General features: G+C 56.3%; 1 protein-coding gene across 3 annotated transcripts in view; it reads left to right on the plus strand.

Annotated features, from left to right (window-relative positions):
• The window catches only part of GRIP2 (glutamate receptor interacting protein 2), a 91,242-nt gene that overhangs the window by 43,663 nt on the left and 23,139 nt on the right, over window positions 1–24,440 (plus strand). For 2 of the 3 annotated variants that reach the window (XM_058566060.1, XM_058566044.1), the window contains exons 2-11: window positions 15,264–15,344; window positions 15,608–15,743; window positions 16,625–16,770; window positions 17,473–17,559; window positions 18,129–18,204; window positions 19,390–19,535; window positions 20,412–20,559; window positions 20,659–20,828; window positions 23,014–23,139; window positions 23,458–23,607. In XM_058566060.1, coding sequence (XP_058422043.1) covers window positions 15,264–15,344; window positions 15,608–15,743; window positions 16,625–16,770; window positions 17,473–17,559; window positions 18,129–18,204; window positions 19,390–19,535; window positions 20,412–20,559; window positions 20,659–20,828; window positions 23,014–23,139; window positions 23,458–23,607 — 1,266 coding nt within the window. The remainder of the gene's footprint in view (window positions 1–15,263; window positions 15,345–15,607; window positions 15,744–16,624; window positions 16,771–17,472; window positions 17,560–18,128; window positions 18,205–19,389; window positions 19,536–20,411; window positions 20,560–20,658; window positions 20,829–23,013; window positions 23,140–23,457; window positions 23,608–24,440) is intronic. The other variant, XM_058566052.1, reaches the window with a different exon arrangement.

Genomic DNA, 24,440 nt, shown 5'->3' on the forward strand with positions numbered 1-24,440 from the left:
GGCCACCTCTCCCAGGCTGCCCAGACCCCCTCGCGGGCTATCCGTGGCACTGGAGACCTGGAGCAAACGCCGTGACCGGGAGCCGCTGGCAGCCCTGCCCCTAGCAGGCCTGGCTTCTAGCCACAGTGCATGCCCAGCAACCTGTCCTCCTCTTCTGTGCTTCCCCGAGGTCTGGCAGCGTGGGACGGGAGGGCTCGTCTTTGCAACTGGGCTGAGCAGCAGCTTCGCCCGCTCTCAGCTCTCGGAAGGGGCCCTTGCAGCCCATTCCCAGGCCCTCCACCTTCTCCCTCGGGTGGTGCTGCAGGCCTGAGGTCCTGGCAGAGCCTTCTCACCCTCTTGCTCTACAACCATCCTTGGCTCCTGCTGCCTGCAGGATGAGAGCCAAGCTCCTAAAATAGTGCTTCGCAGACTTCTTATGCACCCCTGGGAGCTTGTTAAAATGTGGGTTCTGATCCAGCTGGGTGGGGCCTGAGAGTCTGCACTGCTGATGAGCTCTGGGTGATGCCCGTGCTGCTGGTTCTCGGCCGCACTTGAAGGATCGAGACTTGAGGGGACCTTCCATGGCCGGCTCTTCTACGTCTCCCGTCTGCTCTCCTCCTCACTAGTCACACCTGTGATGGCTTGGTTCTTCTTTGGCACGTTCCTTCCCATCCTTCAAAGATAGGCTCAAAAACCCCTCTTCAGTGGACCCCCAGCAGAACTAATTGCTCCTCATCTGCACTTCTGGACCCCTTGACAAAGCCCTGAAATCTTGAGAGGCCAGTGCAGCACCTTCGAGAACAGCAGTGCTGGCACCAGACCTCTTCAGTGTGAACCTGGCTCTGCCCTTACAACTGGGTGACCTTGGGCAAGTTACTTAACCTCTCTGTGCCAAATGTTTATTTAAACCCTGCCTTGTTCCAAAATGAACTAACAGTTGCTTCCAAACATAGTCTTGGATAAAATCAAGTGAAGATGTGTTTGGTGGGCTGAGGGGGACAGGGCAGAGGGAAGACGCTGTTGCCCACCTGTTTCCTCATGTCTTGGTCCCCAGGGCCTGGCACAGCAGGCACTCAGAGAAACACTGCATGGAAGCTCTCCCATAACCCACGGCGTGACCTTTCCAAGAGCTTCTTGTTCACAAAAGTAAATTCCAAAGGAGCAGTTGAGAGAGGCAGAAACACAGCAAGGCTTCCAATTGCCGTCGTAATCACTCATTTAAATGCATGCGTATAGTGAGCAAATATATTCTTACGAGAGGGGCTGGATGTAACTCTAAAGGCTGTGCACCACGCAGCCCTCCTTCCTGGAGAGGCCGTAAATGGAGGAAGAGGGCAAGGTCTGTTTAGAGCAGTTCACACGCCGAGAAGGGCCGTGTCCCTTCCTGCCTGGCGTGGAGCCGGGACTGCCTCAGAGGGTCCTCATCGCGAGCCTTTTCCTGACCATCGCCTGGCACCGTGGAGCACTCGAGAGCCTGCACCCCCTTTCCTGCCTGGCCCAGCTCTCCTAGCAAGTGCCTCTCAGTTCAGGTCCTCCCTCTGTGACCCACCCTCACCTCCCTCACCTCCCATGGGTGAGACCTTGGCATCTCTCTCTGAACTTTGGCCTGACTGCTGGCCCAGGGGAACCTTACCTGGAACCTAGACCCTGCTCCCTGGGACATGCCTGAAGCCACTCAAAGAGGAAGTCCCCCTTGGAAAGTGGGTAACATGGGAGGAACATGAACTTGTGGATACAAGGGTACAAGTGGCCCCACCCCAGATAGAGTCTGGATTGTTCTGAAGGTGCCAGTAGTGTTGGGCTAGCAGGAGCTGATGTGGGAGGCCCAGGAATTTTGGGCTGGATTCCATGGTGGCCATCACTGCTCAGGAGGGAACCAAGAAGAAGCCCCTAGTCCCTAACCACTTGGCTGCACTCTCCCACTTGCTGCAGGACACAGAACCAATTTGAGCCTGCTTGTTGCCATGCATCCAAGGACTCCGCAGGAGCCAGGACCTCGTCTGTGTTCTCTGCTGCGTTCAGCTGGATGCAATGTGTAGTTGTACAGGCTGTTGACACCCATGTCGCTGTCACCCACGCTTCTCCCCAGCACCTACGTGGTGTCTGGCCCTCAGCTGGTGCCAACACACATTGGTGGGGTGGAGAACAGGAGCAGCTGGAGAGCTGGAGGAGGGACCCTGGCTGTCCATCAGGGTTGTCCGGGTCAGTCCTGAGCTGGCGTGGAGGAATCTAGGAGTATGCAGGGCTGTGAACAGCTGGCCCTGCCCATCAAGCCCAGAGGCGGGCAGATCCTCTGCCCAGCTCGCTCGGTCTTCCCCAGAAGCTGGGCTTATGCTCCATGTGGCAGGCTGCTGGGAGCAGGAAACAGAGGCCTGGGGGAGGTAGTTGGAATGTCAGTGGAGGGCCCGAGGGCTCCGGGCACAAGAGTTTCTGACCGGAGACCTGCAGATGCGCCCTGGCATCGTTCGCCGGCTGCACTTTATCTGGTTTACATCCTGCAATTCTGTGCAAGGTTCTGTTGGAATATACTACTTAAAAAAAAAAGAGAGATTGGAAGCCACTCTTCCCCTTTTCCGGATGGAAAAACCAAGGGCTGGGGATGGCAATCATTTACCAAAATACTAGGGCAAGTTAGGAGCAGAACTGGACCTGGGGTCTTCTGCCTGGGGATTTTGGGGGAGGCCCAGGTGTGCCGTCTTCAAAGATCCCCGCCCAGACTCAGACTGTGGGGGGTGAGGGGTGTTGGACGCCATCCAGGAGCCTGCCGGAACAACAGCCATGTCCCCTTTAAGCAGAGAGCCGCCCTCTGCAGTGGGTGGACTCGGTGCCCAGCCAGTGGGAGCTGGGAGCTTCCCTCCCCCAGCCCCTCCCTGGGAGGGCGAGGGAGGGGCCGAGCGGCGTGGCTCCCGAGGGAGTCGGTGGGCAGTGGGGAGACAAGAGCAGACATGCTGTGTGGGCTCAGCCGGGAGCCCCCCGGAGAGGCGGGTGAGTCGTGGGGACCTGTACGCAGAGTTGGGGGCTGGACCCTCCCATCCCTGTGGCCCTACTGCCCAGAGAGAGGGACTGGGCTGGCTGAGGCCGGGACTGTCACTCTCCAGAGACCCAGGGCGTGGAGAGGGCGCAGGGGGCGGGACTCCTGGCCGGGGTGGGGTGGGCAGGGGACAGGCTGTCTGTCTGACCCCGGCTGCTGTGCTGCAGCAGGGGCTGAGTCTGCAGGGCTGTCCCGCACGGCACGGGCAGCAGGCGGGTCTGGGGTTCCAGAGGGCAGCGCCCGGCCCCTCAGGGAGCCTCAGGGAGGCACATCCTGCCTTGGCATGAGCTGCTGGGAGTGAGCGCCCTGCCCAGTGGTGGGAGAGCGAAGGCCGTGGTCCTGGTGGCGTGGAGGGAGCTCTGGACCCGGGGGAGGCTGGGCCTTGCGGCAGGAGGCGGAAGCCAGGAGTCCTGGCCTGGGGTCTGGTTGGTGAGCCCTGGGGCCCTGGCAGGGCAGTGGGGCAGGTGTCGCCCAGCTGCCACATTCCCGGGTGGGCCCGGGGCTGGGACCTGGGGAGAGGCTCTGGGGCAGATGTGGTTGCTCTGTCTGTCCGTCCGTCAGTTTGTCCGTCCATCTGTCTCTCCAGCCTCAGCCTGCTGGGCTGACCTTGCTTTCCCTGACGGGGAGCTTGTCAGGAGCCAGGACCAGGTCATCCTTCATTCAGTGCCGCGGGGCCGTCCCATCGATCCCTTCCCACACTCTTGACACACTGGTGAGGTACCTCCTCTCAGCAGCTCCAAGGGTGGGGGCTGTGGTCCCAGTGGACAGACGAGAAAGCCGAGGCTCAGAGAGGGGTGGGGGCCTGCCTGAGGTCCCACAGCTACGAGGCAGTGGCTGGGCCAGGATTGACCCCCAGATGACTTTTACAGCAGAGCTCCCCACACCTTGCTTCTGAGGGCTCTGCAAACTTAGGCACCTACCTCCCCACCCATGGCAGGGGGCAGAGGCAGGATCACCCCCAGGTCCCCAGATGATAGTAATGCGAGTAATACCAGGAGCTGACAGCTGTTGGGATCCTACTCTGTTCTGAGCTCTCTTTGTGCATTTTCTCACTTAATCGTCACCCCACTATGAGTTTGATACTATTATTCTCCCCATTTTATAGTTGGGGAAACTGAGGCACGGAGGTGTTAAGTGACTGTGCAAGGCTCCACAGCCAGAAGTAGTGGGATTTGACCCCATGTGGCCTCTGCCCCTGCCCCCTCCTGGTGACCACACTGTAAATGGAGGCACTGCCTTCTTGGCCTGGGCGCCTTGTCCTCTTGACCTAAGGCCCTGATGAGTGGGGTCACCTCATCCTGCAGTGGTCAGAAGCCACAAGAGTAGTGGTGCCCTGGAGACCTCACCTGGGGCACTGCCAGGGAGGTGTCTTCCCCTCCTTGTGGACTTGCAGCCTCCAACCGGGCTCGGGCCTCAGCATCAGCTGCCTGGGCCTTTGCCCAATCTCCTCCCTGGCCTCCTGGCCTCCACACCCGGTCCGCCTCCCCTGCCCCTGTGTTGCCATGGGAGGGAGCTTGCTAAAACTCAAATCTGATCACAGCTCCTTATCCTGGCATTCAAGGCCCTTCATGATCTCCCTGGCTTTTTCTCTCTCTGGTGACTTACTTGACCCCCACCCTCACCACTGTAGCCCCCACCCTAGTCTTCTCCCCAGGTCATAGAACCTCATGATCACATCTGCCTCAGTTAGTGTCAGTGCTGAGGCTCTTCTTAAGAAAAGTCCAAAGATGGAGCTTCAAGTACGGCAGGATCCAGGTGCTCAGTTTACATCATTAGGACTCCAGGTCTCTGTTTCTCTTCAGGTGAACTTCATTTCCAGGCAGACACTCTCCTCTCTTTGAGGTGCCCAGAAGGCCTCTAGCACCTTTGAGCTTAAGGTCAACCAGCTCAGTCATCCCTAAGAAAAGAGAACCTGTTTGCAATAGTTCCAGCAAATGTCCTAGAGCCAGCTCTCACTGGCCCAGCTTGGGTCACGTGCCCACCCTTGATCAATCACTGAGCCTCTAATTGGCCAGGACTGGTCCCCTGGCCCCCTGGAGCGGAGGGACAAGTGGTCACTCTATACATCCTCCACATTTTGCAGAGAAGGCTGAGGCCCTGAGAAGACAGGCCACTCACAGTGCTCCTCAGTGAGGGCAGGCTTGGGGTTGGGGTCTGTGGGACTCACTGCCCAGTGCCCTTTCTCTGCCCCAGATGGACCCCCACCGGGGGGGGAGTCCTTTCTCAGGCCCATACCCTGCCCATGTCCAGTCTTGCTCCTGGGAGCCCTGTTCACCCCTCAGTAACCGCGAGCGCTTACAGTAAGGGATGTGACAGGGCTGGGCGCGTGGTAGGCTGGAATGCGGATTTTGGCAGGAAGCCCCCCAGCCTCCCAGTGTTCACTCTCCTCTGACTCCTGGCCACCAAGTCGTCTTTGTTGCCCGGGCCTGCGACGCCTGAGTGAGCAGTTGCGCCCAGCCAGGGCCTGGGAGGGCTCAGGCAGGGTGTGTGTGTGTGGGAAGGGGGTGCTTCGGCTGTGGCCTGGGCTGCCCATTCCTCTGAGGGGGCTCTCACCAGAACCACCTGGATCCGTGGGCAGGCCTGACCTCCTGCTCCATGGCAGGGCTGTAGCCGAGGGGAAACCACAGGTCCCGGACCACGGAGGCCACAGCCTGGGGCCAGGGAGGCCCGGGTGTGCGTCCTGGCTCTGCCTCTCCCTGATTCTGTAAGCAACTCATTCCACCTCTCTGATCCGCATTCTCTGAATCTGTAAGTGGGACTCGAACTCAGAAATGTTCACTGAGCACTTACTGTGTGCTGGGCTCTCCGTGCTGGACACAGTGGTGAACAGGAAGGCAGAGACCCAGCCCCTGGAGCTGCTGTCCTAATGGGCAGAGGCAGGTAGTGAATAAGACCCCTAAGTGGAAAACAGTGAGGGCTGTTAGACGGTGCTATGAGAGAATAAAGGCAGGAAGGAGGCAATGAGAGGTGATAGAGGGTGGGGCGCAGGCGTAAGTTCAGACAGGCTGAGGGGAAGACGTCCCCGAGAAGGTGACGTTCCCACAAGTTCCTGAAGGTGAGGGGGCAGCTTTGTGGATGTCTGTGGAAGAGCATTCTGGGCAGTGGGAATGGCCGATGCAAAGGCCCTGGGGCGGGCGTGAGTCTGGTGTGTGGAACAGTGAGGCGTGCATTGGAGTGGAGCTGGCTAAGGGGAGAGTACTAGGAAGTGAGGTCAGGGAGGCTGAGCGACTGCCGGTTGTGGTGAGAATTTTTGCTTTTACTCTCCGCAGGGTGAACTGAGTCTTCTCACTGCTTCAGGAAACCACAGTTGGGAGAGAAAATGGTTCCGTTGGGATGTCATCCATCCTCGATATTGTTTTGATGTCTGGCTCCTCAACATTGCTGGTCCCAAGTAAGGCGGGAGAGCCTAGACCAGAAGGCAGAAGGCCAAGGCCTGGCTTGAGCCCGCGCCCCTTCCCACGTGATGTTGGGGCCGCCACGGCCCCACAGAGGGGCTGTCAGTGGGGTGTGGCTTCAGGGCCTGCTGGGCGGGCTCAGCTGCTGTGACTGGACAGGAGGCCGTGGTCCAGGGGCCCGCGCACCTCGTGGAAGGGGCTGGCAGGCCTGCAACCTCCCCAGGTCGTGCCCACGGCTCCTGGTAGCCCTGATGTGCCCAGCCTGCGGGTGTCTGAGCCCTCACGCGGGGCCCCTGGAGGCCGCACTGCCTTCCCCGGTGTCCCTCATTTGGGGTCCATTGCCCTTGTGTTGGGAGGGAGAGGGCAGAGCCGAGGGTTAAGGCTGTGATCTGTTGGGGGCTAGAAAGACCGAGATTCCAGTCCTTCTTCTACAGCTCAGCAGCTGAGTGACTCTCTGGGCCTCAGTCTCCTCGTCTGTAAAATGGGGATGACTGGTGGCCCTCCCTCCGGTGGCTCTCGGAGAGATTACGGGGTTGTGCACGTAGTGCAGGGAGCAGGCCTGGGGCAGCGAGGGGCCGACACCCCAGGCTCCTTTCTTTTGCAGTCCTTGGCACTGAGTGAATCAGGTGTCTACTTTGAAACTCTATTGATACATTTCTTCTTGTTTCCCTTAAAAACATGCGCTGAACAGAATGAGGGGTCACCCTCCAGGCTTCTCTTTCTGTGGGAGGTGTCTTCTGGGGAGGCGTGTCAGCTGCGGGCATTGGAGCCGTCATTCCAAGGGCCCAGGCATTATCCCCGAGTGCCCGGGTCTGTCACAGGGTGGGAAGAGGAGGCAGGAGGGGGCCCACTGGCTCTGCCACTTAGGAGCTGTGTGACCCTGGGCACTTCCCTTAACCTCTCTGTGCCTCAGGCTCCTCATCTATAACGTGTGGATGATAACGGTATCCCCCATGTACGATTATCATGAGGATAAAGTGGTAATAATTTTAAAGTTCTTAGAACACAACAAGCGTTCAAATCCTGGCCATGGAAGTCACTTAACCTCTCTGTGCCTCAGTTTCTCCATCTGTAAAATGAGAATAACGACCATACCATCTCAGAAGGTGGTGAGGATTCGATGAGATAACGCTGATGAAGCGCATAGCACGGCACCCAGCCCTTAATCTATAGGAGTCGTTGCCATTACTAATCCAGGGAAACCTTTCCAAGGAGGTGAGGAAAGCGGACAGGCAGAGAACTACCGGGTTTCCTGGCTTCTCTGCCCCGTCGTCTCGTTGGTCCCTCCCATCAGTCCGTGAGATGGGCACCGGCACCCCCACTGTGCAGAGGAGACGCCTGAGGCTCAGAGAGGAGAGGTGTCCTGTCCCAGATCCTTAGCCAGTCTGCAGCAGATTTAGAATCAGAATCTGAGGTTGGCCTCTTCCACCGGCCAGCGTGCCTTCGCGGTGGGCCCAGAGCACCAGCACTGGCCGGCACTCCCCTGAGAGTCGGCAGCGGGCCGCCCGGACAGTTGCGAAGGTTGGAGCCAGGGGCGAGTGGGCCCCTTCGCCCCCGGGCCCGCGGGGCCGTCCCCCTGCTGGTGGCTCGCTGTCGGGCAGTCATTTCCTGTCCCTCCCTAGCTGAGCCTCTGGGCGTTCGCTTTTCTGAGTCGCCCCCTCCTGGAGGCCACAGAACTCAGCGACAGTCCCGGCTGAGCCTGCAACCCCGCCCGGCCCCCCGCTGGCACCCACTTCCTGCTTAGGCGGCTCCTGGCAGAGGCAGCCTGGCCGGGGGCTGTTCCCTTTCCCTTTGTCAGAGCTCAGTAGCTCCCTGGGGCCCCAGAGAGACGGAGAGAAGGAAGGCAAATTGGCAACACTTTCAAGGGAAATAAAATATAAAGGAAGCCCCCCACCGGCCCCGGGCCACAGCTTGGGGGCCTGGACCAGGTGTACATGTCTGCGCTCTGTCTCTCCCTCCTCCTGCCTCCGCGACTCCCCCGCCCCTGTTAGTCGGGATGGGCTGGCACCGCTGCGGAAATGAACTTCCCTCTGAAGCGAGTTCTTACAGGACGGATGGACTGAAGGCAAAAGCTCATAATTGCCCATTGCTGGAAGGAGGAGACGGAAAAAAACACACGGATAAAAATATCTCTGTTTTTTATGCGCTTTCCAGCTGGAAATTGGTGGGAAAGATGTTTTTGAAAAGCCTTCATCTCTAAGCATATAATTACCAGGTCCTGAACAAAAAAGAGAGCGGGAGAGAGCGAGCATGTTCCCTGAGGGAGGAGGACTTGGGTATGAACCCCCGTGGGGTTTTCTATAAATAAAATAATTCCCTCAAATTCTCAAGCCTGGGCTGGCTGGAGCCAGGGATGGAGGGGAGACACTCCCATTTTACAGATGAGAAATAGAAATTCAAGTCACACAGCCAATTGGTAATTCTGGCCCTGCCTTGCTTCTTGGTTTGAATGCTGCCTCAGTTTCCCCTCAACCTGAGGATGCTCATGAAAGTGGGGCACTGTGTCCCCTCTGAACAGGCATCAGCAAACACTGTAGCATTTCTTACCGTTGCCTTTCTGAACATGGCAGGAGGCCTTAGATATCTAGAAGTCCCTTATCTGGCAATCGGCTATCCAGAGTGGCCTCAGCCTCTAAGAGGAGAGGTCCTCGAGGCCACACCCTAAAATGCATGTGTCTTCTCTAGAGGAGAGGCTCAGGTCCTTGCCTGTGGCCCACTGCCTCTGTCTGCACACGGTTGTGTGGATCTTGGTTTGTAGCACATAGTCAGGCCGCCTGAGAGCTGGGAAAAGAGACAGCCCACAGCCCAAGCCGAAGCCAGCAAAAACTTGTAGCAGGGAGGGAGTGGGAGCCACTCGGCATTGAGACAAGCAGCGCCCCCTGCCCCAGTCCCAGGGGTGCCATTGCAGCCCAGTTGGCACCATGCAGTTCAGTGGAGCGAACTCTGGATGTTGGGATGAGGAAAGGGAGGAGGCAGCGCCGAAGACAGACTCGGAGGCTGCCACAGAGACCCCCGGGAATGGGTCCTCTCCCTCAGCAGCCGACATCCCGCATCCTTTGCTGGAAAATGCAGCCTTTGGGGATCCCATTGTTCCTCAGTCTAGGTTTCTGGATCTTTTGTTTTTAACATCAGGGCTCAAAACACCACCGTTCACCCACTGCGGTTCCGTGCTCCCATCTTTGGGGTCCTGCTGCTCCAAATTTGGTGAACTTGATCCTCTGCTTTCTCGTCCATTCCTTGCGAGATCCTCTCCCCGCTCCCCCATCCCCAGACTCATGAACCTGGAGCCTGCAAGCTTATCTCTCGTCTTCCCAGGACAGCCCAGGAGAGAGGGATTTTCCAGTGGCAGCATCTAATTTGCACGGGATAAGACATTTTAATTCCAGAATTGCCCACATGAAATACCAGAGACGTTCACTGTCACACAGTTGACAGAACCCAGTCTTTTAAATTTTATTAGCTCAGAAACATCTTGTTGAATCTAAATGAAGTGCGATTTAGGGCTCTGTAATGGGAGCATTATACTTAATGGGGTGTTGCCTGAATCGTGGCAGCTGATGTGAGCAAGGGGCCTGGGGGAGGGGGTGAGCTAAGCTGCTGGGGGCCCAGCCCTATGGGCCCTGGAAATGATTCTGGGCGTAACTGCTGTTTGATTTGTTATTTACCACCTTCTGGCAAGCAAAGCGAGCCCAGCCCTGGTCTGGAGAAGCAGAGTGATGGGGGAGCTGGGATGGTTTTTCAATTGTGAGTGCCGCAGGTGGGGAAGGTTCTGTGGCTTCCTTAGACCCAGGCTGAACCCGCCCCTGACCCAGGCCAAGCCGCTCCCTGACTCTACAGCAGTGATTCTCAATTGGGGGGTCAATGTTGCTCCTGTAGGGGACATTTGGCAGTATCTAGAGTCATTTTTGTTTGTCATGACTGGGGTGGGGTGCTACTGGCATCTAGTGGTGAGAGGGCCGGAGTGCCTGCTAAACATCCTACAATGCAGAAGAGAGCCCCCCACCACATGGAATTATCCAGCAAAAAATGTCAATAGCACCGAGGTTGAGAAACTGCTATAGATTGAACCTTGTTCCTGTTCTTGACCCTGACCTCAAGCTGAGCCCCGACCTTGGACAGGCTGAGTCCTGATCTTGACCCAGGCTGACCCCACCCCTGGCTGAACGCGAATCTGATCCTCCCCCCATGAAAAGGACCTGGCTGGATGGACAGGTGGCTTCTGCCGCCTGCCGGGGCTGATTCCTCTGCAGCCCCACTTTCTCATGCCTGGTCCTGTGCTAACTCAGGTCTTGCTGTGGCCAGGGGGCTTGGGAGAGGAGTGACCTCCCACGGCTGGTGAGGGGCTGAGCCGGATCTGTGCATGGGCCTGCTGAGCCCTGAGCCCATGCTCTTGACGCGGGGCCGAGCTGGAGCCACAGAGTGGGGGCCGCAGGAGGCTCTTCCTCAAGGGCAGGTAGGGGCGTGTGCAGGCTCCGGTGAGGCCTGAGGAAGCAGCAGGAGCCCATGAGGTACACCTGGTGCCTGGGAGGGGGTCCCCTGAGGCAGCACAGGAGAGCCTGCCAGTTTGCTGGGTCAGTTGCCCCTGCCCATCTCAGTCTGGTGCTAAGAAAGGACTTAGAGCAGGAATGTGAAAAGAATAACGAGGTCAAGGGAGCCTGGAGCATGGAGTGGGGTGGGCATAGGGGTCTGGTCCTGGCTCTTTGCAGAGGCTGCCTTGGCCAAGGACTTCACTGCTCGGAGTCTGTTTTCTCATCTGTCAAGTGGGCATGATGGTAGCACCTACCTCTTCCCAGGGTCACGGCCAGAAGTAAATGAGATGGAAGGAGGTAGTGTGGGTGGTTGGTGCACAACGTGTGAGTCCCCTTCCCCTTTCCTGCCAGGACGTAGGAGAGAATCCAGAACATGCACAGTGCTGAAGGCCAAGGGGATGCTGTGGGGGCAGGGCCTCTCCGTGATCACAGAGCCAGTAACCTGAACCTTCCGGCTTCAGGCTCTTTTGAGATGCACAGATGAACTCACAGGAAATGAAGAGGGTGAGCTGGAAAGGAGATAAGATGTCTGTATAGCCATGTCTATCCACTTTGTACTGGAGGTCTGGCCAGTGCAATAAGGCAAATAAAAGAAATAAAAAGTATGAAGTTTAGAAAGTAAGCAATAGGGGCTGGCCCAGTGGCACAGCGGTTAAGTGTACGCACTCCGCTTCAGCGGCCCGGGGTTCGCAGGTTCGGATCCCGGGCGCGCACCGACGCACCGCTTGTCAAGCCATGCTGTCGCGGCGTCCCATATAAAGTAGACGAAGATGGGCACGGATGTTAGCCCAGGGCCAGTCTTCCTCAGCAAAAAGAGGAGGACTGGCATCGGATGTTAGCTCAGGGCTGATCTTCCTCACACACACACAAAAAGAAAGTAAGCGATAAAACTGTCATTATTCATAGATGACAGAAAATCCTAAAGAATCTACAGGTAAACTGTTAGAATTAATATGTGGATTTTAAAGGTCAGAATATAAAATCAACTGTCTTACTATATACCAGCAACAAACAATTAGAAAATTAAATTTGAAAAACAATCCAATTTTCAATAGCATTAAAACACTTCAAATATCCAGGAATACATTTATTGAAAGAGGTACAAGACCTTTGCCCCTGGAAGTACACAATATTCTGGGCAGAAATTAAAGAAGACAAAAATAAATGGAGGAATAGACTGTGTTCATCAGTTGGAAGACTCAATATTGTAAAAATGTCAACTATCCACAAATTGATCTATAAATTCAGTGCATTTCCAATCAAAAAATGGAAACTGAAAACCAGCAGGATACGTACAAGCTGATGCAGAGGCTTCTTTATTGGGGTGGCAGCAGGAATGGGGGTGTTTGCTGGTCTGATAACTAAGGACTTGAGTTTCAGTAGCTGAGGGGTACAGGAGAGATGCCCTTCATCTTCCTTCGTGGGAACTGACACCCCAACGTAAAGCCAGTACCTTGAAAAAGATATTCCCTCAGTGAAGGGGGACTTGGAAAATATCCACCCATCTACCAAGGAGATAAAACAAAAGCTTGTCTGTGTCAGCTAGGCCTCAGGTGGTCTCCTTTAAGAAAAGGTGTTTCTGTTGAAGGTTATAATTCACATTGCCCCCATGGTTCTAGAATCCTTGAGCCAAGAACTTAATGTAAACATTGGTATCAGGGTAATGATGCCTTGGCAGACACTCAGGGGAAGGAATTGCAAATTCTCTGTGGACCCTGGAGAGACCTGCCCTCAACCAGGCTGAACAAGATTCCCACAGATAAAGCCCCGCTAAAGATGAGCTCACAATCCAGTGATTACTAAACACACGAGGAGGCAGTTCACCATGAGGGAGAGTTGTCAGACAGCAGAAACACGTCTCAAGAGTTTAGGATAATTGAAAAATAGCATAATAGGTGAATGTTGAAATGATTTTAAATTATTAGAGACATATGAGGAACAATAGAAAAGGAAAGAACAAAATATAAAAGCAGAACAGGGAGCTAAGCAAAAGAACCAAACAGAGCTTTCAAAAACCAAAAATGTACTTGTGGAAATTAAAAACTCATTGGAATTGGGAACATTTGTGTATGGAGTGGGTATTAGATTAATAATTAAGGCATTATTTCAACTTGTAAGGTGTGATAATGGTACTTTTGCTATGTAAGAAGTATGTTCCTATTTTTTTAGAAATGCATACTGAAATATTTAGAATTGTAATTTCATTGTGTCCAGCATTTGTTTTCAAATATTTTAGCATAGATAAAAATACATGGAATAAATATGACAAAGTGTTAATCTTTGTTAAAAATAGGTGTTGGGTAAATATGATTCATAAGACCAGTGGCTCTCAAACCTCAGTGTGACCCAGACACTCACCTAATGGGCTTTCCAAAACATAAGTTCTTACATCTGACTAAAGACTTATATCCAGAATATATAAAAATTCAATGACAAGAAAGCAAACAACCCAGTTTCAAAATGGGCAAAAGCTTTGGACAGACACTTCATCAAAGAGGATATATATGGATGGCAAATAAGAAAAAGTGTTCAGCATCATTAGTCATCAGGCAAATGCAAATTAAAACCATGATAAGATACCTCTACAAATCTATTAGAATGACTAAAATTTAAAAAATATCCTAACTGACATTGCCACGTGCTGGTGAAAATGTGAAGCCACTGGAACCTCTTATGTTGTTGGTGGGCGTGCAAAATCGTGCAGCCACTTTGTAAGAAACTGCCAAACTGTTTTTCAAAGTGGACCTCATCTTTACCATGTGATCCAGCATCCCGTTCCTGGGCATTCACCCAAGTGGAGTGGAGACTTAGGTTCAAACAGAACCTGTATGCAGACATTGATTACAGCTTTATTTAAGATCACCCCAAACTGGAAACAACAGAGGTGTCTTTCAACAGGTGAATGAACGGCTAGACAAGCTGCTCCATCCATACGCAGAGCAGCACGTGGCAATGAAAGGTACCAAACCACTGATGCTCACAACAGCGTGGAACCTCAAAAGATTACGCTAAATGAAGGAAACTCGACTCAAAAGCCTACATGTGTCTGATTGCATTTCTGTAACGTTCTAAGGCAGGCAAAATTACATAGAGAGAAAGCAGATCCGTGCTTGTCGGGGGCTAAGTGGGGGAGGGACTGGTCAGAAAGGGAGAGCGGGGGAGAATTTGGGGGGCGATGGAAATGTTCTAACACTTGATCGTGGTGGTGGTTAGGACACATTTCCTCAAACCCATAGAAATGCACACTACAAAGAATTAATTTTAATGTATGTAGATTTTTAAAAATGGAGAAAAATGTTAGGTTAATACACTAAAACACACATACGCATACAGATTGCTGGACCCCACCCACCAAAGTTCCTAATTTCCTAGGTCTTGGCTGGGGCCCGAGAATTTACATTCCTGATAAGTTCCCAGATGATGCTCATATGGTTGGTCGGGGGACCACACTTTGAGAACGTCTGCATTATACTATTCTACTTTCATTATGTTTGAAATGTATGAAAAATTTCATCATAAGTTAAAAAAACAAAACGATAAATTTTGCTGCAGATTTGACACATCCCAGAGAGATGAAGAGATAGGAAATAGGATAGAGGCGGGGTGCAGGGTCATGGAGGATGCAGTGGAAAGTCCCCTAGTGCACCTATTAAGCATTTCAAATGGGAGATGAAGGAAATAATACTTGAAGAAATAATGAGAGCATTTTCTAGAATTAAAGCTAAAGGAGACAGACTTATCTTGAGCTGCCTAGAATGTCGGAGAATATGGCTTATAAACTGTAAAGTGCAGTCGTCAAGAAGAAGCAGTATTAAGGTCTACCCCAGACTGAGTTGGCTGGTGGTCAGCACTGTCTCATGTGTGCTGTGGTGCCTGCATGTGAGAGAGCTCCCCGTCCCAGCAGGTATGCAAGCACAGCCCCAGGTGGTGGAGTCAGAAGACCCGAGTTCTGATCCACATCACACAGCTGGGGCATGAGATGTCCCTCTCTGAACCTCAGCTTCCTTATCTGTGCAGCAGAATATTACCTGTAATAACACTACCACCTGTGGGGTTGTGGAAATGGTTAGCCACAGAATGTCTACAAAGCTCCCAGTATGTGGTGGGTGCTCAAAAGAATGTTCTATCCCCTCCAAGAGCAGGGACAGAGCCTCCTTTGGGAAGAGAAGCCACAAGGATCCCCCAGAAAAGACTCAGGAAGTGGGTGGCCGGAAGGAACCTCTCTTACAGGCCACGTCCGTGAACTGGAAGATTCCCAAAGCAGAAGGGGTTCATCTGAGTGGAAATGAAAGCAGGACTCAGGGTCTTATTTCTCTTTCTCGCCTGCAGACGATGGGCCTTATTCCAAAGGAGGCAAGGACGTAGGAGGGGCCGACATGGCCCTGGCATGCCGCAGACAGAGCATTCCAGGTAATGAGCCTCCTGTCCTTCCTCTTTCTGTGGAGACACAGAGAGCTCTGGGTGGGGCTCAGACAGCACTGACTTTTCTGCTAACTCGCTCTGTGACCTTAGACCAGTCACTTAACCTCTCTGATCCTCCTCTGTAAAAAGGAGATGATCTCACCCATTGTAATGCAGCCAGGTGCCCTGCTTACCCGGTGTTACTTCCCTTGTCTTGGAGCTGGGGCCCAGGATTGCCCCATGCTGCCCACTCACCCCCCATCTGTCGGCAGAGGAGTTCCGAGGGGTCACGGTGGTGGAGCTGATCAAGAAAGAAGGCAGCACGCTGGGTCTGACTATCTCAGGTGGCACCGACAAGGACGGGAAGCCCAGGGTCTCCAACCTGAGACCTGGGGGGCTCGCAGCCCGGTGAGAAATGGGCTCGGTAGGGGCAGGCGGGGGGACTGGGCCAGTGGAAAATGTCCTAGGGCCTTAGGCAAAGCAACCGGACAGTGGTTTCGAGGGGCACCCCAGAGCTTGGTGTCTGTGGAGGGAAGGCCTCCGGGGGAGGTGATAATTCCAGGCCAGCTTCTTCTCTTTCCCTTTACACCAGGGCTGACTCGGCCACAGTGCCCCACACTTGCCGGGCCCTCCGGCCTTTGTGTTTGCAGTTTCCTCTCCCAGAAGCCCCCTTCCCTACAGCATGCTCCTGGCCGACTCCTATCCATCCCTCACACTGCCTCTGGGAGGCCCCCTGACCCCAGGCGAGGCAGCCGCTCTGCCCACACAGCCCCGTGTGCCACTTCTGCACACGCTGCCCTGGATTTCCTGTCGTTTACCCTGCGGCTCCCCCAGGCCGTGAGTTCCATGACAGCTGGGAGGTGGCCTGTCCATCACTGCCTCTCCGGGCCTCACTCGGGGCAGGCGCTGGTAAGAGTCCACTCGAACAGAATGGAAGATTCGCGGTAAAAAGTCGGGAAGAGCGTTAGGGCACAGCGAAGGAGAGGATGACCTGGCCCCTCTGCGGGCTTGTCCGGGCTGCTCAGAGCCGTAACTATGCCGACACCCCAGCAGGAGGGAAAGCAGGCAGACCAGCTCGGGGGGAAGTGCTGGGCCTGAGTGCGAGACAGGTCTGGGTTAGAATCCCTGTTGGGCTCACTCGCCGTTGACTCTGGACGGGGTCTGACCCCTCTCAGCCTCAGCTTCCCCATCTGAATGTAAAATTCAGAGGTCACAAGGATTCAACGGGAGGGTGGGTATGAGTGCCGGCACCTGTCACCATGCATGTGCTCTGGCCTCCTTGCTCCCAGGAGTGACCTGCTGAACGTGGGTGACTACATTCGGTCAGTGAATGGGATCCACCTGACCAGGCTCCGCCATGATGAGATCATCACCCTGCTCAAGAATGTGGGGGAGCGCGTGGTGCTGGAGGTGGAGTATGAGCTGCCCCCGCCCGGTGGGTGCCCTTGGACGGGGAACTTTCTCCACTGCCTTGGTCGTGGGTGGACACAGCTGCCTCCCCACCAGCACCTGGGTGGTGGGGATCGTGCCAGCTGGGGTGGGCAGGACCTGGAGCCTGGCCCCAAACATCCATGCTGCACCTAGGGGCTATGCCTGCAATGGCTGTATGCTGTCCCCAGGAGGTGGCAGGGCCCTCTTTATAACCCATAGTCATTTTGCTTATTTATTTTCCAGATGCTTTTCCTTTAGACAGGAAGGTTTGGGGAATGTTGGCTGAATAAATTGTTCCCTGCCCTACCGCTCTCCCTACCCTACTACCCTGCACTGAATACAGTGGCCTAGGGTTTTAGGCCACTGTTTAGCTTAGCTCTGAATTTTCAAAGTTGGTCTAAAGACATAAAATTTGAATAACTGGAATTCAACCTTGTGTGGAGCCCACCAGCCGTGGACTGAAGCCTGATTTCTCTCTGTGTGCCCGTGAGCAGGTGCTTTCCACTCTCTGAGTGGTGGACTGAGTGGGTATTAGGGAAGAGGGTCCCTCTGAGCTTCACTTGTCCCACCTGTAAAATGGGAGGGAATTTACCTTCCCTGGAGTCTCCATGACTGGTCACCCAGCTTTCCCAGAATGAGCTCTGGGGACGTCTGCCAGCTTGGGGACGTGACTGAGGGACTAAGGGAGTCCTCCGTTTCTCCCCAGCCCCTGAGAACAACCCAGGGATCATCTCAAAGACAGTGGACGTCTCCCTCTACAAGGAGGGCAGTAGCTTTGGCTTTGTCCTCAGAGGTCAGTGTAAGAGTTGCCCTTGGGGTCAGGGGGCAGGATGGAGGCTGATGCTATTTCCGTGTGTGTTCTGTTTTGCTTTAGTGAATATAGATACAGATATATAAGATAGATCAATCGATCAATTGATAGATAAGTAGGATTGTGCTTCTGACTTTAGCGAACCTAGGACCATTAAGTCCAATGTTCAGTGGAAACATCTGCCAAGCCACGAAGCGTGCATGGCTGGGGCAGTGAGAGGGAAAGTTGTGCCAGAAAATGATGGTGGCAGCTCCTCCCGAGGTTGAGAACAAACCTTGGCCCTGCCTACCAGGGCCCAAAGGGAGCCAGGGTGAGACCACAGGAGGAGGAGCAAGCCACTTAACAGAGAGAGGACTCTGCTCGCGCTCCCTGCCTCTTTCCCGGCTCGGGGGGATTTACAGTTGGTGCCTTACAAGAGGGCCTGTGAATAGCAAGGACGGGTCCTCAAACAGATTTCATTAACGGGGCCTGCTTAGGGGCTGGCTCAGGACCTCTGGGCGTCAGGGTGGGAGTGGGCAGATGATTCTGGCTTCTTGCTGAATTCCATGCAGGTGGTGCCCATGAAGACGGGCACAAGTCCCGCCCGCTTGTCCTGACCTACGTGCGGCCCGGCGGCCCTGCCGACAGGTGAGCCTGGGCCGGAGGAGACCTTGTAGCCTCGCCCCGCCCTGACCGCCCCCAGCTCCCCTGTGAAGAAGGCAGAGCAGGGCCATTGTGCCTGTCCCCAGATGAGCAAACCATGGTTCAGAGAGGCGATGCCCCTTGCCCAGAGTCACTCAGGCAATTACTGGTGGAGCCAGGACTAAACCCCAGATGAGAGAGACCCTAAGCTCTTTCTTCCCCAACCTCCTATGTCTCGGGGGCGGGGAGGGAGTGAGCTTTGGTGTTGGGTCCCTCTGCCTCTGCCCGGCCTTGGTTTTATTCTCTGTGGAATGGGTCCAGTATGGCAGCCCCTAAGAGTTGCTGTGGGAGATTGTGGGGCCCGGTGATGGGCTTCACTGTGGCCCTCTATAGCGCAGCCTCCCAGTCGTGGTGTGCTGCTGGCCCAGCCCAGAAGCTCAAGGAGGAGAGAATGTGGGGGAGGAACATGTCCAGTTCCCAGCCCCTGACCCCCTGACCGCCCTGGCGGGAGATTCCTAGCCATTTTAAGACCAGCCTGGAACGGCCTTGTAGAACTCTAAATCCATCCTTGGGGCAGGGCCCTGGGACGAGCTATTCATAGAGCCTCCCAGAAGGGCTTTGGCCACCTGTTGGGGCACGCATTCTGGGCGGGATTTGACCCAAACCAAGGTGAACCCCAGCTTGGGCCTCTCCCCCGGGGCCCCTGCTGAGTTCGTTCCCAGGCGCACTTGTCACCAGGCCAGAATGACCGCTGAGAAGCCAGCGTGGGAGCAGAGGGACCTCATGATGGGCCCGTGAGAACTCCAGGGTGCCCCACCCTGACGCTGTTGGCCCTGCAGGCTCCTCTGTCCCTGGGGCAGGAGGGGTGGGGACCTCGAAGGGCATCCCCAGCTCAGATGTTCTGAGGTTGAGCTGGGACTGTGACCTTATTAGGAACCAAGTGGTGGGAGACATCAGAGCCGACCCGACTCCCGTCTTTACTCACAGTTGTGTTTGTCCAGCTGCTCACTCGTGGTCACTCACTCTCCCTCACTCATGCATTCCTTCACTCGTGTACTCCATCCCCTTCGCCTTCGCCCACTCGCAGCCCCTCCTCTGTCCTCTAGCCCCCACCTTTCCAGCGCCCTCTCTGCAGGGCCCGGCCCAGGGCTCACGCCGGGCCGGGCTGGCTGACCGGGCCCTTCCCTGCAGGGAGGGCTCCTTGAAGGTGGGCGACAGGCTGCTCAGCGTTGATGGGATCCCGCTGCAGGGGGCCAGCCATGCCGCTGCCCTGGCCACCCTGCGGCAGTGCAGCCACGAGGCACTCTTCCAGGTGGAGTACGACGTGGCCGTCCCAGGTGAGCTGGGGCCTGAAGGCTGGGTTGGGGTGGGAAGAGGCCCCGGGAAGGGGAGCATGGGCACAGATCCTCACCACCACAAAGGCTGTGTGCCCTTGGGCCAGGCGCTGAGCCTCTCTGAGCTGCTTTGGGTAATGAACACTGTGTGCCAGGCATCATCTGACGCCCTGGCGATCCAGCTGAGAGAAGTACAGACAAGGTGACTGTTCTCAGGGAGCTGACATTCTGGGGAGACACAGACAGTAGATGGAATAAATCAAGTACCCAGTGTGTCAGATGACAGTAGTGCTGTAAAAAAAAAAATCAGGGCGAGAGAAGGCCTGGGAGAAGGCGAGGATGCCCTCCGACTTGCAGCCATCCAAGTGAGAGAGAAGTGTTGGTGGCTGGACGGGGCTGGTTGCTGAGGGGGAGCTCAGAAGGGGCGGATTCGGGAAATACGATGGAAGGGAGCTGGCCCAATGTGCTGGTGTTTGGACCTGGTGGCGGGGACAGAGCAGGGGAGCTGGATTTTGTCTTCCAGCCCCTGGGTGGCTTGACAGGGCTGCTGTTTTCTGAGATGGGGCGGGCTCGCTGTGAACCAGTACTGCCGTTCAGTGCCGGCACACAGCAGGTGTCGATAAATGTGAGCAAATTAGTATCGCCCTGCAAAGCCCTGGGGCCAGAGCCCCTCAGACCTGATTCCTGCCCCTCCTCTGTTGTTGAGCAGCTGTGTGACCTCGGACGAGGCCTTCACCTCCACAGACCTCGGTTTTCTTGTCTGCACACTGGGTGCGATGATCCCTCCCCGGCAGTGGGGATTAACTCGAGACAGCAGAGTGAGGCGGGGGGAGAGGCTCAGTATTTGCATTTCAGAGTCTTCTTTCCTTCCTGTGCCAGATGTGGTGGCCGGCACTGCCGGGCCCTCGACAGTGGAAATAACCAAGACTCCGGGGTCCACCCTGGGGATCTCGCTCACCACCAGCTCCCACCGGGACAGGCCGGTCCTCACCATCGACCGCGTCAAGCCGGCCAGCGTGGTGGACAGGTGAGGCACGCGCCGCGTGCTGCCGCGGCCGGGGGGCTGTGCGGGGGAGAGGCCGCCCAGGGCTGGACCCGCCTCCCCTTCACTCCCCTGCCCGGCCAGGAGTGGGGCCCTGCATGCTGGAGACCGCATCCTGTCCATTGACGGCACCAGCACAGAGCGCTGCTCGCTGCTCGAGGCCACCAAGCTCCTGGCCAGCGTGTCGGAGAAAGTGCGGCTGGAGGTCCTGCCTGCACCCCGAAGTCAAACGCCCCTGAAGCCCTCAGAGGCAGGTGGGTCCTCTGGGAGGGTCTCAGGGCCCAAATCTGAGGGCAGATGGGGAGGGGTCCACAAGGCCCCAGAGGCCTAAGGCCAAAGCTCTGAGCAGGCTAAAATTTACTGGAACAAACATTCCTACAGGGAAGGTCAACCTGTCCAGTGCAGCCGCTGGGTGGGGAGGTGGGTCAGTGGGTCCAGTGCAGGGTGGGGAGGTGGGCCAGTGGGTCCAGTGCTGGGTGGGGAGGTGGGCCAGTGGGTCCAGTGCAGCCGCTGGGTGGGGAGGTGGGTCAGTGGATCCAGTGCAGGGTGGGGAGATGGGTCAGTGGGTCCAGTGCTGGGTGGGGAGGTGGGTCAGTGAGTCCAGTGCAGGGTGGGGAGGTGGGTCAGTGGGTCCAGTGCAGGGTGGGGAGGTGGGTCAGTGGGTCCAGTGCAGGGTGGGGAGGTGGGTCAGAGCAACAACCTGAATGTTTGAGTTGACAGTCTGCTGGCATGGATGCCCCCGAAGCTAGTTCCATCACTGGTTGCATTAATAGAAGTGTAAGGGCTATAACAAGGGAGGGGACAGTCCTTCTGTGCTACTCAGAGCTTGGATCCTGGGTTCAGCAGGTCCAGAAGAGGCAGCCAGGCAGTTGGGAGGGCCTAGGGCACCCCCTGTGAGGAGCTGGGGTCTCCCAGCCTGCAACAGGGAGCTGGGGTGCTGGGCAGTTCCAAGAGCAGAGGGAGCAGGTGATCTAGGGGACCAGGGGGCAGAGCTGGGGCCCGGGGCAGGGTGAAGGGTGGTCACAGGGAGGCGGCTCCCTGCTCAAGGCGAGGAAGTGCCTCCAGCAGTCCAAACCCAGGCTTTGGGTTCAAATCCCAGCCTTGTCCCCTGCTGGACAAGTGCTTTGCCTCTCTGAGCCTCAGTTGCCTCATCTGTAAACGGGAGTGAGGACCCGAGTGCACAGGCTTGGGGGAGGTTACATGAGTAAAGGACAGAGCATGGCTAGGGCTGCCATCTGGGCAGTCAGGCCGTGGATTCCAGGCCCCGGGACACAGTGTGTGGGCAAGGCTGGAGTCTGCTCGCCCCACCCTTCGCAAGCCTGACCTTCCGGGAGAGAAAGAAATCCCCTAGATCAGATGTGGGGGGACGGGCCTGGGGGAGGGTCCGTCTCTATGGTCTCGGCCAGGGGCTGACACAGGAGGCCTGGGGTGAAGTGGTGGCGTGCGTTCATTCATTCCCGCCTGTTTACGGGGCACCTGCTGCGGGACGGGCTTGGTGCTGGGCTTCCTGTGGGTCATCTCGCTTCCTGCTCCGGACAGTCTCTGAGGTCGGTATTGCTGCCATCCCCTGTCAGAGGTGGCCGAGGCGGCTGAGCTCAGAGAAGTGCATTGCCTCGCGAGGCACACAGCTGCCCACGGTCCTCCAGGCCGGCCTCCGGGCCGTCCTCCTGGCCCTCGTTGACTGGGCCTCAGCTGGGTGCTCTGAGCACATCAGGAGCCTGAACTCATCCCGACCCTCCCCGGGGCCCTAGGAGGTGGCCGCTCTCAGCCCCTTGTACAGATGATGACACAGAGGCACAGAGGGGCTGAGTGACTTGTCTCAGTGAGCCAGCAGCTGGCTGCAGAGGCGGCCAGGCCCCTGGGGGAGGGTGGGGGCGCTGCACGGGGATGCAGGATTGGTGGGCTGAGGTAGCGGGGTCCTCTCTCGGCCCTCCCGGGACACGCTGCCCCCCGCGGGGCCCTCGGAGCCCCGCAGCGGAAGGAAGAGCCAGCACAGGGCCGGGGGCGGTCGGGGAGGAGCGTCGCACGGGGCCAGCTTGGAGGGCCGGGGCGGGGTCAGGGTCTCTGGGGCCCCGCGCAGATGCTCAGGTGGGGTGGGAGTGCAGCGTCCCGACCGCAGCTGCTCCCCGCAGAGCCCCGGGCCAGCTCTCGGGGCTCCAGGGCCAGGCGGCCTGGCTCCGACCCCGCCCCGGCACCCCCCGCCCCGGCACCTCCCGGCGGGCCTTGGCCGCGGCTGCTTTCCCTCCCTTGTCCCCTGCTGAGCACAGTGCTCGGCACAGAGCGGGCGCCCAGCACACGGGAGCACAGTCCCCACTGCCTCCCTCGGCTCAGGGGACGGGTCGGGGCGCAGCCTCCAGGGGCGGGCGGGGCGTGGGGAGGTCAGACCGCGCAGCGCCTGACGCCTGGACCTCTCTCTCTTCCTCCGCCGGCCCGGCCCAGTGAAGGTGCAGAGGAGCGAGCAGCCGCGTCGCTGGGACCCCTGCGTGCCCTCCTGCCGCGGCCCCCGGCCCGGCCACTGCAAGGCGCCCAGCTGGGCCGCACCTGGCGGCCAGGACCAGAGCCGATGTAACGGGCCCACCTGCCGCGCTTGTGCATGTTTTATGGGGGCGGAAACCAAGACTCCGAATGGGAGGGCCTGCCAGGGTCGCCTGGCACCATAGTGATGAGATGGGCCCCTGTGCCTGGCAGCTGGGCTCCCCGGGTCTGTGGAAACCCTGCAGTCTTTGAGGCCCAGGGGGAGACTTGCCCAAGGTCACACAGTGCGTGGTTGGGGTGAAAGGAGGTCTCCTCGTGTCTCCTGTGGCTGGGTGGCTTGCTGGCACCCACCCAGTGGCGTGCCGAGGGCCTGCTGGGGCTCACGGGGCTGTGCTCTCATGTCCCCAGCCTCGTCCTCGACTCCCTTTTCCTCGCCGACTGTAAACCACGCCTTGCCCTGCACCAACCCCAGCACCCTTCCCCGTGGGTCCCAGCCTATGAGCCCCCAGACCACGATGGGGCGGAGGAGGCAGCGAAGAAGGGAACATAAGAGTTCATGTAAGCTGTGGTCTCTTCCCTCCCATTTTGGCTGCCTGGATGCCTAAGAGGGAGATTTCCCCAAGGGTGGGGGGTATTTTGGGCAGGGCCCCTGGTATTGGTGGGGGGTCATGAAATAGCATGAGTGGTACACCAGGCTGCCATGGATGGTTGCCCAGGTTGTGCACTGCGCAAGGACATACCTGAGGGGGGCCAATTACTTTGTACATTTCAGTCTTGTGTTTTTATTATGGAAAATTTCTAGCAGGTAGTGGCAAAGTGTCTTGAGGAAAGGATGCCTTTTCAGTTTTGTGTGAAGTTCTCACAGTAACTCCATTTCATTTTCTTTTTTATTCAGTCCTTCTGATCCATTCAAGGAGAAAGTCTGAGTGTGGTGAAACTGTCTTTACCGCCTCTCTGACATTTTTTAATTTCCCCTGAGACAGAGACACACAAGCCTGAAATGAGCCATCCAGAATGTAATAATTTTCACTTTTACTAGATACATATTTCTACTTGCCTTTTGTTTGTAGACATTGTTCTTTAGTTATAATCACTGTATATATAGGTCCCTTTTGAAGTGAATGTATTGAAGTGTTTAGAAGAGTGAAGCAATGTGAAGATAAATCGTAGTGATTGATAATGCAGGAGGCGTGTGAATGCCCAGAATTTTGAAATTTTTCCTGGGAGGAGTCTTTCCTTTGTTGATGTAGAAAGTTTACCCAACTTCCTGCCATGGGTGTTGCAGAGGCCTCCAGGAAGGATGGAGGGTCAAACTGGGCCATTTGAAATTGCACTACGTTAGGGAAAAGAGGAGTACCAGTTACCTGGCACCTGAAAAGAGCTAAATATGG

Source organism: Diceros bicornis, chromosome 2 (assembly GCF_020826845.1).
Source record: "Diceros bicornis minor isolate mBicDic1 chromosome 2, mDicBic1.mat.cur, whole genome shotgun sequence".
NCBI classification, from domain to species: domain Eukaryota; kingdom Metazoa; phylum Chordata; class Mammalia; order Perissodactyla; family Rhinocerotidae; genus Diceros; species Diceros bicornis.